The sequence below is a fragment of the Rattus rattus genome, chromosome 7 (assembly GCF_011064425.1).
Source record: "Rattus rattus isolate New Zealand chromosome 7, Rrattus_CSIRO_v1, whole genome shotgun sequence".
In the NCBI taxonomy this organism is placed as follows: domain Eukaryota; kingdom Metazoa; phylum Chordata; class Mammalia; order Rodentia; family Muridae; genus Rattus; species Rattus rattus.
Genome location: NC_046160.1, coordinates 120,130,401 through 120,148,960, shown reverse-complemented (window position 1 = coordinate 120,148,960; position 18,560 = coordinate 120,130,401). Strand labels below are relative to the sequence as shown.

Below are 18,560 nucleotides of genomic sequence, written 5' to 3'. Positions count from 1 at the left end.
TCAGGAAAATGGATAGATCTGGAAATTAACAAGTGAGATAAGTAAGACTCATAAGAGTATTACATGTTATCTTTCATATGTTGACCCTGCTTTTAATTTTAAATTTGTACTTATATGTACATAATTCAGGAAATTAGAAAGAGAAACATAAAGTAGATGGATTTTATGTATTCATTTTTCATTATTTGTTATGAAAAGAGTTTTTAAGGAAGGGGGTTAGGGAAGATAATGTAATAGTTGTTACTTGAAAGCTAGAAGGGGACAATTGGGAAAAAATGAGAGACATGACCAGGAGAGGAATAGAGGAAGAGTGATCAACTAAGACAAAGTATATATGAAAATATCATGAAGGAAAATGTCAAAATGTTAATATGGATGGAGTGTAAAATTTTAGCATTCTAAAATTTATTAAAAAATTAACTAAAAATAACTCAGTAGGGCATGGTGGCTCATACCTCTAATCACAGCACTCTGGAGGCCGAAGCAGGTAGATCTCTAAGGCTAGCCTGGTCTACATTGTGAATTCCAAAACAACTAGGACTCTGTAAAGAGACCTTGCCTCAGAAAACTTATTAATTCAATAAATATATTATATATTTGTATTGTCAGAGTCTTTTGTAAAAACTTAACTTATGTTTTCATTTTTCTAAAGTGCAGAGATATAAGCTGGCCCTCTAGTTATGGAGACACTCCCACAATTTCTATAAAAGGAATTTTAACATTATCCAAACCAATACATTTCAAATCTTCAGCCAAAGAAGGTTCCAATGTAAGTAGGTCTTTGTGTTTAAATTTTTCACACTTCTCTTATTTGTTACGTTTTTAAATTTATTTTTATTTTTCTTTTATTGGATATTTTTTTAATTTACATTTCAAATGTTATTCCCTTCCCAATTTCCAGGACATAAGCCCCCGATCCCATCCCCCTCCCCTTCTTCTATAAAGATGTTCCCCTCCCCATCCACCCTCTTCCTCCATATTCGACATTCCCCTACACTGGGGGGTCCAACATTGGCAGGACCAAGGGCTTCTCCTTCCATTGGTGCCCAACAAAGGCCATTCTCTGCTAATTATGCAGCTGGAGCCATTGGTCTGTCCATGTGCAGTCTTTGGGTAGTGGTTTAGTCCCTGGGAGCACTGGTTGGTTGGCATTGTTGTTCTTCTGGGGTGTATTTCCCTCCTTGTGTTAGAGTTTTCCATTTATTATCCTTTGTAGGGCTGGATTTGTAGAAAGATATTGTGTAAAGTTGGTTTTGTCATGGAATATCTTGGCTTCTCCATCTGTGTTAATTGAGAGTTTTGCTGGATGCAGTAACTTGTGCTGGCATTTGTGTTCTTTTAGGGTCTGTATGACATCTGTCCAGGATCTTCTGTCTATCATAGTCTCTGGTGAGAAGTCTGGTGTAATTCTTTTTTTTTTTTTTTTTTTTTTTTTTGTCTTTCCTGTTTTATTTACGTTTGAATTATTCCTTTTCCGGTTTCCAGACCAACATCCCTAGCCCTTCCCCTCCTTCTATATGGGTGTTCCTCCCATCCTTCCCCCCATTACCACCCTCCCCAACAGTCCTGTTCACTGGGGGTTCAGTCTTGGGCAGGACCAAGGGCTTCCCCTTCCACTGGTGCTCTTACTAGGCCATTCATTGCTACCTATGAGGTTGGAGCCCAGGGTCAGTCCATGCATAGTCTTTGGGTAGTGGCTTAGTCCCTGGAAGCTCTGGTTGCTTGGCATTGTTGTTCATATGGGGTCTCAAGACCCTTCAAGCTCTTTCACTCCTTTCTCTGAATCTTTCAACGGGGGTCCCGTTCTCAGTTCAGTGGTTTGCTGCTGGCATTCACCTATGTACTTGCCATATTCTGGCTGTGTCTCTCAGGAGAGATCTACATCCGGCTCCTGTCTGCCTGCACTTCTTTGCTTCATCCATCTTGTCTAATTGGATGGCTGTATATGTATGGGCCACATGTAGGGCAGGCTCTGAATGGGTGTTCCTTCTGCCTCTGTTCTGAATCTTTGCCTCTCTATTCCCTCCCAAGGGTATTCTTCTTCCCCTTTTAAAGAAGGAGTGAAGCGTTCACATTTTAGTCATCTGTCTTGAGTTTCATGTGTTCTATGCATCTAGGGTAATTCAAGCATTTGGGCTAATATCCACTTATCAATGAGTGCACACCATGTGTGTTTTTCTGTGATTGGGTTACCTCACTCAGGAAGATATTTTCCAGTTCCTTCCATTTGCCTAGGAATTTCATAAAGTCATTGTTTTTGATAGCTGAGTAATATTCCATTGTGTAGATGTACCACATTTTCTGTATCCATTCCTCTGTTGAAGAGCATCTGGGTTCTTTCCAGCTTCTGGCTATTATAAATAAGGCTGCTATGAATGTAGTGGAGCATGTGTCTTTGTTATACGTTGGGGCATCTTTTGGGTATATGCCCAAGAGAGGTATAGCTGGGTCCTCAGGTAGTTAAATGTCCAGTTTTCTGAGGAACGTCTACACTGATTTCCAGAATGGTTGTAACAGTCTGCAATCCCACCAACAATGCAGGAGTGTTTCTCTTTCTCCACATCCTCGCCAGCATTTGCTGTCACCTGAGTTTTTGATCTTAGCCATTCTCACTGGTGTGAGGTGAAATCTCAGGGTTGTTTTGATTTGCATTTCCCTTATGACTAAAGATGTTGAACATTTCTTTAGGTGCTTCTGAGCCATTCAGCATTCCACATCTGTGAATTCTTTGTTTAGCTCTGAACCTCAATTTTTAATAGGGTTATTTGTCTCCCTATGGTCTAACTTCGTGAGTTCTTTATATATTTTGGATATAAGCCCTCTATCAGTTGTAGGATTGGTAAAGATCTTTTCCCAATCTGTTGGTTGCTGTTTTGTCTTAACAACAGTGTCCTTTGCCTTATAGAAGCTTTGTAGTTTCATGAAATCCCATTTGTCGATTCTTGATCTTAAAGCATAGGCCATTGGTGTTTTGTTCAGGAAATTTTCTTCAGTGCCCATGTGTTCGAGATGCTTCCCCACTTTTTGTTCTATTAGTTTGTGTGTATCTGGTTTGATGTGTAGGTCCTTGATCCACTTGGACTTAAGCTTTGTACAGGGTGATAAGAATGGATCGATCTACATTCTTCTGAATGCTGACCTCCAGTTGAACCAGCACCATTTGCTGAAATTGCTATCTTTTTTCCATTGGATGGTTTTGGCTCCTTTGTCAAAAATCAAGTGACCATAGGTGTGTGGGTTCATTTCTGGGTCTTCAATTCTATTCCACTGGTTTACCTGTCAGTCTCTGTACCAATACCATGCAGTTTTTATCACTATTGCTCTGTAATACTGCTTGAGTTCAGGGATAGTGATTCCCCCTGAAGTCCTTTTATTGTTGAGGATAGTTTTAGCTATCCTGGGTTTTTTGTTATTCAGATGAATTTGCAAATTGTTCTGTCTAACTCTTTGAAGAATTGGATTGGTATTTTGATGGGGATTGCATTGAATCTGTAGATTGCTTTTTGGTAAAATGGCCATTTTTACTATATTAATCCTGCCAATCCATGAGCATGGGAGATCTTTCCATCTTCTGAGGTCTTCTTCAATTTCTTTCTTCAGAGGCTTGAAGTTCTTATCATACAGATCTTTCACTTACTTGGGTAAAGTCACACCAAGGTATTTTATATTATTTGGGACTATTATGAAGGGTGTCGTTTCCCTAATTTCTTTCTTGGCTTGTTTCTCTTTTGGGTAGACGAAGGCTACTGATTTATTTGAGTTAATTTTATACCCAGCCACTTTGCTGAAGGTGTTTATCGGCTTTAGTAGTTCTCTGGTGGAACTTTTGGAATCACTTAAATATACAATCATATTGTTTGCAAATAGTGATATTTTGAGTTCTTCCTTTCTGATCTGTATCCCTTTGATCTTCTTTTGTTGTCTGAATGCTTTGGCTAGGACTTCGAGAACTATACTGAATAAGTAGGGAAAGAGTGGGCAGCCTTGTTTAGTCCCTGATTTTAGTGGGGTTGCTTCAAGTTTCTCTCCATCTATTTTAATATTAGCTACATGGCTTTTAGTATGTTTAGGTATGGGCCTTGAATTCCTGTTCTTTTCAGGACTTTTACTATGAAGGGGTGTTGAATTTTGTCAAATGCTTTCTCAGCATCTAATAAAATGATCATGTGGTTTTTATCTTTCATTTTGTTTATATAATGGATTGCGTTGATGGTTTTCCATATATTAAACCATCCCTGCATCCCTGGAATGAAGCCTACTTGATCATGATTGATGATTGTTTTGATGTGCTCTTGGATTCAATTTGCAAGAATTTTATTGAGTATCTTTGCATTGATATTCATAAGGGAAATTGGTCTGAAGTTCTCTTTCTCTGTTGGGTCTTTGTGTGGTTTAGGTATAAGAGTAATTGTGGCTTCATAGAAGGAATTCAGTAGCGCTCCATCTGTTTCAATTTTGTGGAATAGTTTGGATAATATTGGTATGAGGTCTTCTATGAAGGTTTGATAGAATTCTGCACTAAACCCGTCTGGACCTGGGCTCTTTTTGGTTGGGAGAGCTTCAATGACTGCTTCTATTTCTTTAGGAGTTATGGGGTTGTTAAATGGTTTATCTGTTCCTGATTTAACTTTGGTACCTGGTATCTGTCTAGGAAATTGTCTATTTCCTGCAGATTTTCAAGTTTTGTTGAATATAGACTTTTGTAGTAGGATCTGATGATATTTTGAATTTCCTCTGATTCTGTAGTTATGTCTCCCTTTTCACTTCTGATTTTGTCAACTTAGACACACTCTCTGTGTCCTCTGGTTAGTCTGGTTAAGAGTTTATCTATCTTGTTGATTTTCTCAAAGAACCAACTTTTGGTTTTGTTGATTCTTTGTAGTCCTTTTTGTTTCTACTCGATTGATTTCACCTCTGTGTTTGATTATTTCCTGCCTTCTACTACTCCTGGGTGTATATTCTTCATTTTCTTCTAGAGGTTTTAGGTGTGCTGTCAAGCTTCATATATTTGCTCTCTCCTGTTTCTTCCTGCAGGCACTTAGAGTTATGAGTTTTCCCCTTATCCCAGCTTTCATTGTGTCCCATAAGTTTGGGTATGTTGTACCTTCATTTTCATTAAATTCTAAGAAATCTTTAATTTCTTTACTTTTTCCTTGACCAGGTGATCATTGAGTAGAGCATTGTTCAACTTCCATGTATATGTGGGCGGTCTTTCCTCATTGTTATTGAAGATCAGCTTTAGCCCGTCGTGGTCTGATAGGACACATGGGATTATTTCTATCATTCTGTATCTGTTGAGGCCTGTTTTATGACCGATTATATGGTCAATTTTGGAGAAAGTACCGGGCAGTGGTGAGAAGAAGGTATATCCTTTTGTTTTAGGATAGAATGTTCTATAAATATCTGTTAAATCCATTTGGTTCATGACTTCTCTTAGTCTGTCTATATCTCCCTTTAATTTCTTTTTTCATGATCTGTCCATTGATGATAGTGGGGTGTTGAAATCACTTACTATTATTGTGTAGGTGCAATGTGTTCTTTGAGCTTTAGTAAGTTTTCTTTTATGTAGGTGCCCTTGTATTTGGAGCATATATATTTAGGATTGAGAGTTCATCTTGGTGAATTTTTCCTTTGATGAATATGAAGTGTCCTTCCTTATCTTTTTTGATGACTTTTAGTTGAAAATCGATTTTATTCGATATTAGAATGGCTACTCCAGCTTGCTTCTGCAGACCATTTGCTTGGAAAGTTGTTTTCCAGCCTTTTACTTTGAGGGAGTATCTGTCTTTTTCTCTGAGGTGTGTTTCCTGTAGGCAGCAAAATGTTCCTCATTGCGTATCCAGTTTGTTAATCTGTGTCTTTTTATTGGCAAATCGAGTCCATTGATGTTGAGAGATATTAAGAAATAGTGATTGTTGATTCCTGTTATCTTTGTATGTGCAGGCGAGATTATGTGCTTTTCCTCTCTTTGTTTTGTTGCCAAGGTGATTAGTTTCTTGCTTTTTCTAGGGTGTAGCTTGCCTCCTTATGTTGGGCTTTACCATTTATAATCCTTAGTCAGACTGTATTTGTAGAAATACATCGTGTAAATTTCGTTTTGTCATGGAATATCTTGGTTTCTCCATCTATGTTAATTGAGAGTTTTGCTGGATACAGTAACCTGGTCTGGCATTTGTGTTCTCTTAGGGTCTGTATGACATCTGTCCAGGATCATCTGACTTTCATAGTCTCTGGTGAGAAGTCTGGTGTAATTCTGGTAGGTCTGCCTTTATGTTACTTGACATTTTTCCCTTACCACTTTTAATATTTTTTTTTGTTTTGTGCATTTGTTGTTTTGACTATTGTGTGACGGGATGAGTTTCTTTTCTGGTCCAATCTATTTGGAGTTCTGTAGGCTTCTGGTATGTTTATGGGCATCTCTTTCTTTAGGTTAGAGAAGTTTTCGTCTATGATTTTGTTGAAGATATTTACTGGTCCTTTGAGTTGGGAGTCCTCACTCTCTTCTATATCTATTATCCTTAGGTTTGATCTTCTCATTTAGTCCTGGATTTCCTGTATGTTTTGGACCAGTAGCCTTTTCCATTTTACATTATCTTTGACAGTTTTGTCGATGGTTTTTATGGAATCTTCTGCTCCTGAGATTCTCTCTTCTATCTCTTGTATTCCATTGGTGATGCTTGTGTCTATGATTCCTGATCTCTTCTCTAGGTTTTCTGTCTCCAAGGTTGTCTCTCTTTGTGCTTTCTGTCTTTTTTCTATTTCCATTTTTAGTTCCTGGATGGTTTTGTCCATTTCCTTCATCTGTTTGTGTTTCCCTGTAATTCTTTTAAGTTAATCTTTAAGGAATTTTTGTGTTTCCTCTTTATGGACTTCTATTTGTTTATTCATGTTGTCCTGCATTTCTTTAACTTAGTTATTTATATCCTTATTAAAGTCGTAGATCATCATCGTAAAATGTGATTTTAAATGCAAATCTTGCTTTTCCAGTGTGTTTTGACATCCAGTATTTGCTTTGGTGCGAAAACTGGGCTTCGATGGTGTCAATTAGTCTTGGTTTCTGTTTCTTAGGTTCCTGTGCTTGCCTCTTGCCATTAGGTTGTCTCTGGTGTTAGCTTATCTTGCTGTCTCTGAAAGTGGCTTGACCTTTGTGTAGGCCTGTGTGTAAGAACTCCTGTAGACCTGTTTTCTTTCAGTGAGTTCTGGGAACAGAGAGCTCTGCACTCAGGTATGTAGGCACTCCTGGTGACTGGCTTTCAACTCTTGGCGCAGGCAGAAACTGGAAGGGTCCTGCCCCTGACTGATCCTAGGTCCCTGTGCCCGGGGTGGGGGCACAGATGGCACTAGGTGATTTCCTCTTGGGTAGGGAATGTGGGGAGAAAGTATTTGTCTCCACTTGGTTCTCAGGAGTGTCCACACTTCTAAGGTTCCAGCTTGCTCCCCCATGGAATTTGGGTGCAGGGATCTATGTTCATGTCAGTTCCATGCACAGGAAGAAACCAGAAGTTTCTTGCCAATCATTGCTTTTAAATTCCTGTATCCAGAGGCACTATGCAGTTTCCTCTTGGGCCAGGAATGTGAATAGAAATGGGCAGAAGTGAGGGGCCTGTCCTGAGTTCTCAGGATTGTCTACACTTCTGGGAGTTCTCTCTCCTCCATGGGATTTAGGTGCAGGGAGCTGTGGGATTGGTTCAGTTTCTATTTGTTACTTTTTAAAAACTTTATTTTTTTCATTTACTCACTTAATTTTATTTATGTATTTATGTATTTATTTATGTATTTATTTATTTATTTTTTTATTTATTTATTTTTAAATTCCAGATTTCATTCCCCTCCAGGTCTATCCCCCACCCCTAGGGTTCCACATCCCATACCTTGACCCTGCCCTCTAGCATTCCACCCTAACCCCACCCCCATACCATCTCCACAAGGATGTCTCCACCTCACCCATCCCAGCAGACCTCTAAACTTCCTGGGGCTTACAGTCTCTTGAGGATTAGGTGCATCTTGTCTGACTGAACCCAGACCTAGAGTCCTCTGCTGTATATGGAGGCCTTATCTCAGCTGGTGTATGCTGCCTGGTTGGTGATCCAGTGTCTGAGAGATCTCATGGTCCAGGTTAATTGAGACTGCTGTCCTCTTCCTTAGCTTCCTCCAGCTTTTCCCTAATTCAACCAGAGGGGTCAGCAGCTTCTGTTCATTGGTTGGGTACACATATCTGCATCTGACTCTTTCAGCTGCTTGTTGGGTCTTTTGGAAAGCAGTTATGGTAGGTCCATTTTGTGAACACCCCATAGCTTCAGTAATGGTGTCAGGTCTTGGCGCCTCCCCTTGAGCTGGAAACCACTTTGGGCCTTGTCACTGAACCTTCTTTTCCTCAGGCTCTTCTCCATTTCCATCCCTGCAGTTCTTTCAGACAGGAAGATTTGTGGGCCAGAGCTTTGGCTGTGGGATAGCAACCCCATCCCTCACTTGATGCCCTGTCTTTATGCTGGAGGTGGATTCAGTAAGTTCCCTCTCCCTACTGTAGGGCCTTTCATTTAGGGTTCCCCCTCTTGAGTCCTGACAGTCTTTTTACTTCCCAGGGCTCCAGTCCTCCCCCAACCCCCACCAATACCAGATCATGTTCTCTCCCTTCACACCCATTAGCTTTCCCTTCCTTGTCTTTCCCTCCCTCCCCCCTTGTGGTTGCTTTCTTCTCCTTCCTAAATGGAACAGTGGAGTCCTCCCTTGGGCCCTTCACCTTGTTGATCTTTTTGAGGTCTGTGGACTGTATCTTGGCTATTCTGTACTTTTTTTTTTGCCTAATATCCACTTATTAATGAGAACATACCATGCATGTCCTTTTGGGTCAGAGTTACTTCACTCAGGATGACATTTTCTAGTTTCATCCATTTGCCTGCAAAACTCAGAAAGATGTCCTTGTTCTTAATAGCTGAGTAGTTTTCCATTGTGTAAATAAACCACAACTTCTGTTATGGGACATCTGGTTTTTTTTCCAGCTTCTGGCTATTACAAATAAGTATGGACATAGTGGAACATGTGCCTCTGTGGCATGGTGCAACATCTTTGGGGTATATTCCCAAGAGTGGTATTTCTAGATCTTTAGGTAGGTCTATTTCTAATTTTCTGAGGAATTTCCAAATTGATTTCCAGAGTGGTTATACCAGTTTGCAATCCCATCAGCAATGGAGGAGTGTTCCTCTTTCTCTACATCCTTGCCAGCATGTGTTGTCACATGAGGTTTTGATCTCAGTCATTCTAACTGGTATAATATGGAATCTCAGGGTTGTTTTGATTTGCATTTCTCTGATCACTAAGGACTTTGAACATTTCTTTAGGTGTTTCCCAGCCATTGGAAATTTCTCTATTGTGAATTCTCAGTTTAATTCTGTACCCCATTTTTTAATTGGGTTGTTTGGTTTTGTTGGTGGTAAGCTGCTGGAGATATATATGTATATTTGATATTTCTTCCCTGACAAAGTGATTATTGACTAAAATTTGTTTAGTTTCCATTAATATGTGGGTTCTCTGTTGTTTCTGTGTTTCATGAATTCTAGCCTTAATCCATGCTGTTATTATAGAATGCAAGGGGTTCTTTCAATTTTCTTGTATCTTTTGAGGCTTGCTTTGTGCTCAATTGTTTGGTTAATTTTGGAGAAGGATCCATGAGGTTCCGAACTATCTTTTAAGTCCATTTGATTAATAACACTGCTTAGTTTAATTGTTTCTCTGTTTAGTTCCTGTTTATATGACGTTTCCTTTGGTGAGAATGGAGATTTTTAAGTCCTCTACTATTATTGTATAGGGTTCAGGGTGTGATTTGAGCTTTAGTAAAGTTTCTTTTATGAATGTGGATGTCTTTGAATTTGGGACATACATTTTCAGAATTGAGATTTCATCTTAGTGGATTTTTTCTTTGATTATTCTGGAGTGTTCTTCCCCATCTCATTTGATAACTTTTGGTTGAAAGTCTATTTTATGAGATACTAGAATGGCTATTCCTGATTGTTTCTTAGGTCTGTTTTCTTGGAACATCTTGTTCCAGCCCTTTACTCTGAGGTAGCATCTTTATCCTTTGCTGACATATGATTTTATGCAGAAGAATGGTGGATCCTATTCATATACCCAGTCTGTTAGCCTGTGTCTTTTTATTGGTGAATTAAATCTACTCATGTTGAGAACTATTAATGACCAGTAATTGTTAGTTACTGTTATTTTGTTGTTGGAAGTGTGTGTGTGTGTGTGTGTGTGTGTGTGTGTGTATGATTTTCTTCTTTTAGTTTTGATGTAAGATGATGAAGATATTTAATTTCTTGTATTTTCTTGGGTGTAATTGCCCTCCTTATATTAGAGTTTTCCTTCTAGTGTCTCCTGTAGGGCTGGATTAGTTGAAAGATATTGTTTAAATTTGGTCTTATCATGGAATATATTTGTTTCTTCATCTATGGTGGTTGAGTTTTTCTGGATATAATAGTCTGGGCTGCTATCTGTGGTCTCTTAGAAAGTGTAAGACGTATGCCTAGGCCCTTCTGGATTTAGAGTCTGTTGAGAAGTCAGGAGTAATACTCTTAGGTCTGACTTTATATGTTACTTGTCCCTTTTCCCTTACAACCTTTTCTGTTCTTTTTTTATATATATATTTAGTGTTTTGATTATCATGTGGTGGGAGAATTTTCTTTTCTGGTCCAATCTATGTTATGTTCTGTAGGCTTCTTGTACCTTTAATAGCCATCTCTTTCTTTAGGTTAGAGAAGTTTTCTTCTATGATTTTGTTGAATATATTTTGTGGCCCTTTGAACTGGGAGTCTTCATCCCCTTCTATTCCTATTATTCTTAGGTTTGACCTTTTCATAGTGTCCTAAATTTCCTGCATGTTTAGAGTTAGAAATTTTCTATATTTGGTATTTTCTTTGACCAATATATCAGTATCTTTTATGGTATCTTATATGCCTGAGATTCTCTCTTCATCTCTTGCATTCTTAGGTAATGTTTGCATCTGTAGTTTCTGTTCTCTTTCCTAGGTCTTCCATCTCCATGGTTTCCTCTACTTATGTTTTCTTTCTTGCTTCTACTTCTGTTTTTAGGTCTTGAACTGTTTTATTCATTTCCTTTTCTTGTTTGATTGTATTTTCCTATGTTTTTTGAGGAGTTTATTTATATCCTCTTTAAAGAATTCTATCATCTTCATGAGGTGGGATTTAATGTCATAATCTTGTTCTTCAGTTGGGTTAGGATATCCAGGACTTGATGTAGTAGGAGAGCTGGGTTCTGATGGTGCCATATTGTATTGACTTCTGTTGATTATGTTCCTGTACTTGCCTTTCACCTGGTTGTCTCTGGTTTTGGCTGGCCTGTGTGTCCTGGGTTGAAGCAGGCTTCCTGGTAGGCTGGTAGAGCTGTGGGGTAGGGTAACCTGTGCTTTGACTAGATACCTTGACTTTTTAAAAAGCTCCACCAATGGTGTAAAGGAACTATATAGCAAAGAACAATTTAGTATTCAGTCTCTTTTAAAGAGAGAATTCAATTCGCTTTATGTGAACAGCTTACTATTTTGTATGCTTAGTATACTTATATATGAAATTTTTGAAACATTCTCATCAAATTGTGAAAAATTGTGATGAATAGCAAGAAAGGTATATTAGAAAACCAAGATAAGAAAATAGTCTAATTATCAAAAAGGCAAAACTGAATTCTGGGAAGGTTATTATTAATATTGATCTTAATTCCTAAATAATATAAATATAACTTGTGAAGCTAAGTAATACAGAAAAACAAGAACACTGTTTTCATTTTTTAAAATATTTATCTTTAATAATTTTTTTTACAGTACAGTCATTATCCTCCATCAATTCTGCCCTTTGACAATTCCTCATCCCACTCTTCCTCTCCCACCCACTCCTGTCTTCAAGACAATATCCCAGCACATCCCCAACCACATCCCACCCTTCCAGGCCTCCCCATTCCCTGAAGCCTCAAGTCTTTAGAAAGTTAGGTACATCACTGACTGAGTCCAGACCTGGCAGTCCTCTGCTGTATGTGTGTTGGGGGCCTTGAATCAGCTAGTGCTTACTGTCTGGTTAGTGGCTCAGTATCTGAGAGATCTTGGAGGGTCAAGGTTAGTTGAGGTTGCTGGTCTTCCTATGGGGTTGCCCTCCTCTTCAACTTCTTCCAGCCTTTCCCTAATTAAATCACAGGGGTCCCCGACTTCAATCCATTGGTTGGGTGTAAGTATCTGCTTCTATCTCAGTCAGCTGCTTGTTGGGCCTCTCAGAGGCAGCCATGCTAAACTCCTTTCTGTAATTACATCATAGCACCAGTAATAACGGAGTCTCCCCTTGAGATGGGTCCCAATTTGGGCCTGTCACTGGACCTCCTTTCCCCAAGTCTACAATACTTGTGAAATATATTTTACATACTTTTCTTAGATATACAAATTTCTTCTATAATTTCATGTCAACTTTTAAAAGTATTTATATTTAATATTTTCTTATTTTATTAGGCTATTGAATTTATGGAAACGTTTGTATTTGCTATCAAACTACAAAATCTACAAGCTGTGAGACTTGCATTTAAGATTCAAACTCAAACTCCCAAGAAGAAAACCATTGGAGAATGTTCTCTTTCACTCAGAACTCTTAGTACCCAGGAAATGGATTACTCATTGGAAATAATACCACCTTCAAAATTTTCTGTAAGTGATAATAGTATGTAATAATGGACATAGTTCATACCTTTAAAATGGTTTATTTAATAACTTTCATTTGTTGGAAGATAATTTGAATATATGTTGCAATATGTGGGAAAAACTATGAAAGCTCTCAAGAAGAAATATTATTTAAAAATAATATTTTAGAAATAACTATAAAACATTAACATAATCATTTTCCTTTATTTTCTTCCAAATAACATCATGACATCCTTTCCTAGAACATTTTTATTAATGTCTACTGTAGTAGTAGCAATCCTGAAAATAATGCCAATGAAGTGTAAATATCTTCAAAGAATTTCTAAAAGATTTTAGTAGCTGAGGACTGGGGGAAAATAAGAATGAATCGTAAAATCCAAATGCAATCTGAGATTACTATAAAGCAGAATTAATAAAAATGGTTTTAATTTTAGGTTAGCTATATGTCTGTTCACAAATTGGTTAAAATGCAATTTGGGTCCTTCCCGTGCCTCCAGTACTAGGGACGGACTCTAGGACCTTATATGTTGAACACATTTTCTGCTGCCAAGCTATACCCCACCCCCATCATAGAATGAAAGTTTGTTTTCATCTCAATACATTTTTATTTTTATGTCCAAAATTTTTTGTATTATTTGAAGGAGGAGGATGTATGCTATAGCATGTGTGAGACATCAGAGAACAACTTGTGAGAATTGATTCTCTTCATTATTTAGGTGTTGGGGATCAAACTCTGGTTGTCAGGCTTAGCAACAATCACCATCAGATTGAGCCATCTCTTTGGACCAAATCCAGGGCCTTGCACTTGCTAGGCAAGCAGTCTACCACTGAGCTAAATCTCCAACCCCAGCATGGGTGTTTTTAAAGTTAACTTTTTAAATTGTTATTGCTATCAGCAAAAATTGCTTGCTCACCTTTTGAGACCTGATATTTTCTTCTCACAGCCAGTCAAACACTGTCATTAAAGTATTTAGGAATTCTTCCAAGAGTTTCTCTCTTGGGATAACATTTTTAGAAATCAGTCTTAAACTTTATAAGCTTATCCTAAATATGATTTTAAATTTATATAGGACTTATATTTTATTTCTTTAAAAATATTTAGGATGACTTGAAGTACTAATTAAAAGAACCCCAACTATACATTCTTATCATTTGGGAACTTTTAAAACATTTCCACACCTAAACTAATAAGATTAAATTTTCTTAAGGGTCAGAATTTCCCAGTAAGTGAGTCTAGTGTGTTGTCTGGCTTGAGAACCACCAAAGTGGAAGGGAGAAATAGAGATTAAAATGAAAAACAAAACAAGACAAAAAATTGTTAAAGTGGTCAGAAGAACTAAAATTTCTTTTTAATTGTTTTTTGATATTTTCAATCTCAGCCCCTAGTGTATGTGTTTATAACACTTGTTATATCATTTTAGAACTTAATTTTAATTACTTTTTTGCTGTTAAATCACAGTAATTATGACGGGAATTTGTCACTGGCATTAATTCTAATAGCTTAGGAGATAGTAATATATAGTCATATTTTATAGAATATATCAAATGGATGTTTCATATATTAAATGCTAAAGATAGGTTATATAAGAAGATAATTCAGTGAAAGAAATTGAGAAAATTTTTTGAAGAATTTGAGGGCATGGTTATAAATATATTCTTGGTTTTTAGAAATGAATTTTATCATAAAAACTCAAATAAAACACTATGCACTGAAATTAAGCAGACCATATATATGAGTTTTATTTAGAACAGTCCTATGAAATTCTGGAACTTCTCACTGGGTTTCATACTTTCACTGTTGAATATGTTTTTATGCACTTACCAACCACCCAAACCAAAAGAATTCAAATCACAGAACTAGAAAAAGTTAGCTTTATATTGCCTTTATTAAGTCATGTCCATTACCTGCAGTCAGTCTTCATCACCTAATACATATCCTTTCTTGTTCTCCTTTCTACATGTTATATACTGTATTCCCATATGTATGTTTGTTCACAATATGTTATTGGCTAGGTTCTACATATGAGAAAGAACATCCAGTTAGTTTTCTTCCTAAGATTATTTGTTGATCATGCTTAATCTTATACATTATAAGCCTATGCATTTTCCTGAAAATTTTGGGATTACATTATTTTCTTTAGCGCTAAATAACATTTTATTTTCTACATATATGAAATTTTCATACATTTTATGTTAGTAGACAACTAGGTTGATTCCAACTCTTTGCTTTAGTGAATTAAGCAGCAATAAATGAGGATGTAGATTTCTCTAGTAATATTTACAGTTCTCTGGTTATTTGGCTAGAAGTGATATATCTAGGTCATATGGTATTTTATTTTTATTGTTTTTGAGAATTCTCCGATGGCTATATTAGTTTGCATGCCTACTAACAGTGAGTAAACTTTTCTCTTTCAGCACATCTTCAATATTGTCATCAGATTTGTTTATAATAGCCATCTAATTGTAATATCTCAAAGTAGTTTTAATTTGCATTTCTTGATGGCCTGGGTTATTGAACAATTTAAAATAGTTATTGACCATTTGTATTCTCGGCATTGAAGTTGTTGTCTCCTTCTCCTCCTCTTCCTCCTCCTCTTCTTCCTCCTCTTCATCTTCTTCTTCCTACTCGTCTTTTCCCTCCTATTCTTTCCCCTCCTTCTCCTTGTCTCGTCACTTAATTTGCTTGTTTCTTGTTTGGCATGTTTATTTCCTTAATATTTAATTTCTGCATTCTTGATAAATGCAGATGTTAGCACCTTGTCAGAATTGCAGTTGGTAAAGATTTTCTCCCATTCTGTGTGATATTTGCGCTGCTGATTGTTTCCTTTGCTGTGATGAAATTTTAAATTTCTTATAGTATCTTGTAGTTGATATTTGTAGTTAGTTCTTATGCTATTGGTGTTTTATTAAAAATGTGTTTGATGGGGCTAGAGAGATGTCTAAGTTAGAGTTAGCATCTGAACGGTAGCTCACAATTACCCATATGCTCACTAGGTACATATACATGCATGTATGCGTACAAACCACTTATAATATAAAAATAAAATAAATCAATCTAAAACTTTTTATATTTTTAAATTTTATTTTTCTTGGATATTTTATGTATTTACATTTCAAATGTTATTCCCTTTCCCCCCTCTCATATTCCTCCTCCTCCCCTTGTTTCTATGAAGATGCTCCCACTCCCACCCACGCATTTCAACCTCAACATCCTGGCATTCCCCTATGTTGGGGAAATGAGCCTTCGCAGAACTAAGGACTTTCCCTTTTATTGATGCTGGACAATGCCATCTGCCACTTATGTGACTGGAGTCATGGGTCCCTCCATGTGTACTTATTGTTTGGTAGTTTAGTCCATGGGAGCTCTGGTGGGGTCTGGTTGTCTGATATTGTACTTCCTATAGTGTTGTAAACCCCTTCAACTCCTTTGGTCCTTTCTCTAACTCCTCCATTGGGGTCCCTTTGTTCAGTCCATTGATTAGCTGCAAGCATCCTCATCAGTATCAGTAGGGCTCTGGCAGAGCCTCTCAGGAGACATCCATATTTGTCTCCTATCAACAAGCACTTCTTGACGTCATCAATACTGACTGGGTTTGGTGGCTGCATATGGGATGGGTCCCAGGTGGGGCAGTCTCTGGATTACCTTTTCTTGAGTTCCTGCTCCACTCTTTATCTTTGTATTTCCTCCCGTGAGTATTTTGTTCTCCCTTCTAAGAAGGAATGAAGCATCTACATTTTGATCTTCCTTCTTTTATTTTTTAATTTATTTTTACACTCCAGATTTTATTCCCCTTCCGGTCAACCTCCTGAGGGTTCCACATCCCAAACTTCCTCACATCCTCCTCCTGCACTACTCCCAACTCATCTCCACAGGGATGTTCCCACGTCCCCTGGGGACCTTCGGTCTCTTGAGGGTTAGGTGCACTTCTCTGACTGAACCCAAACCTGGGAGTCCTCTGCTGTATATGTGGTGGAGGCCTCATCTCAGCTGGTGTATGCTGCCTGGTTGGTGATCCAGTGTCTGAGAGATCTCAGGGGTTCAGGTTAATTGAGACTGCTGGTCCTCCTACAGGGTGGCCTCCTCCTTAGTTTCCTCCAGCTTTCCCCTAGTTCAACCAGAGGGGTCAGCAGCTTCTGTTCATTGGTTGGGTGCACATATCTGCATCTGACTCTTTCAGCTGCTTGTTGGATCTTTTGGAAAGCAGTCATGGTAGGTCCATTTTGTGAACACCCCATAGCTTCAGTATTGGGGTCAGGTCTTGGGGCCTCCCCTTGAGCTGGAAACCACTTTGGGCCTTGTCACTGAACCTTCTTTTCCTCAGGCTCTTCTCCATTTCCATCCCTGCAGTTCTTTCAGACAGGAAGATTTGTGGGCCAGAGCTTTGGCTGTGGGATAGCAACCCCATCCTTCACTTGTTGCCCTGTCTTTCTGCTGGAGGTGGATTCAATAAGTTTCCTCTCCTCACTGTAGGACCTTTCATCTAGGGTTCCCCCCTTGAGTCCTGAGAGTCTCTTACTTCCCAGGTCTCTGGTACATTCTAGAAGGTCCTCCCAACCTCCTTCCTCCCAAGGTTGCCTGTTTCCATTCTTTCTGCTGGCCCTCAGGGCTCCAGTCCTTTCCCCTCACCCAATACCAGATCATGTTCCCCTCTCCCTTCCCACCCATCTGTATTCCTTCCCCTTTCCCTCCCTCCTTTCCCCCTTGTGGCTGCTTTCTTCTCCCTCTGAAGTGGAACTGAGGTGTCCTCACTTGGGTCCTTCAGCTTGTTGACCTTTTTGAGTTCTGTGGACTGTATTTTGGCTATTCTGTACTTCTTTATTTTTATTTTTGCATAATATACACTTATTCCTTCTTATTGAGCTTCATATGATCTGTGGTTTTTTTCTTAGGTATCCCAGGCTTTTGGGCTAATGTCCACTTATCAATGAGTGCACACCATGTGTGTTCTTTTGTGATTTGGTTACCTCACTCAGGATATTTTCTAGTTCCATCCATTTGCCTAAGATTTTCATGTAGTCATTGTTTTTGATAGCTGAGTAGTACTCCATTGTGTAGATGGACCACATTTTCTGTATCCATTCCTCTGTTGAAGGGCATCTGGGTTCTTTTTAGCTTCTGGCTATTATAAATAAGGCTGCTAAAACTTTTGAAAAGTAAGTTTTTGCCAAGTCCAACAATTTCCAGGCTATCTGCTGTGTTTTCTTCTAGAAATTTTAGTGTTTCTGATTTAAAATTAAGATTTGTGATCCATTTTTAACTGATTTTTTTAATAAGGTGAAAGGTAAGAATTTTATTTCATTCTTCTGCAGGTAAACATCCAGTTTTACCAGTGCCATTTGTTGACTAAGTTATCTATCTTTTTTTTTGATATAGATTGTATCATGTAGTCCATGCTGTCCTGGAACTCTCTGTGGACAAGGCTGTTCTCAGACTCAGACATCTGCACTCCTCTGCCTCCTGACTGCTGGAATGAAAGGCTTGAGACAGCGTATTCAGTGATGGCTGTTTTCCTTCTAATGATTGCTTTTGCTTCTGCTTTCAAAAACTGACTGAACATAGCCTTGTTGCTTTATTTCTGAGTGCTTTATTTTATTGTTCTACCTGTTTGTTTTTATGCCAGTGTCAGGATGTCTTTATTACTATAGTGCTATAGTATAGTATAATGTTTGGTATTGTTATGCTTCCAGCAGTGTTCTTACACCTTAGGATTACTTTGGCTATTGTGGTCTTTTGTGGTTCCCTATGAATTTTTATATTTTTTCTAAATATGTATACTATGACATCAGAAATTTGATACATCAAATGTGTAAATTAATTTTGGTAGACTAGTCTTTGTTACAGTATTAACATTGCCAATATAGGAGTGTAGAATGC

General features: G+C 38.0%; 1 protein-coding gene and 1 gene segment (V, D, J or C); both read left to right on the top strand.

Moving 5' to 3' along the window:
- Positions 1 to 18,560, top strand: part of LOC116905410 — a 978,601-nt gene that overhangs the window by 805,560 nt on the left and 154,481 nt on the right. Inside the window, 1 exon segment of the C gene segment in view lies at positions 4,785 to 4,805. Coding sequence covers positions 4,785 to 4,805 — 21 coding nt within the window.
- Positions 1 to 18,560, top strand: part of Tc2n (tandem C2 domains, nuclear) — a 52,456-nt gene that overhangs the window by 12,121 nt on the left and 21,775 nt on the right. The window contains exons 5-6 of the mRNA XM_032908371.1: positions 653 to 769; positions 12,500 to 12,691. Of these exons, the coding sequence (XP_032764262.1) occupies positions 653 to 769; positions 12,500 to 12,691 (309 nt within the window). The remainder of the gene's footprint in view (positions 1 to 652; positions 770 to 12,499; positions 12,692 to 18,560) is intronic.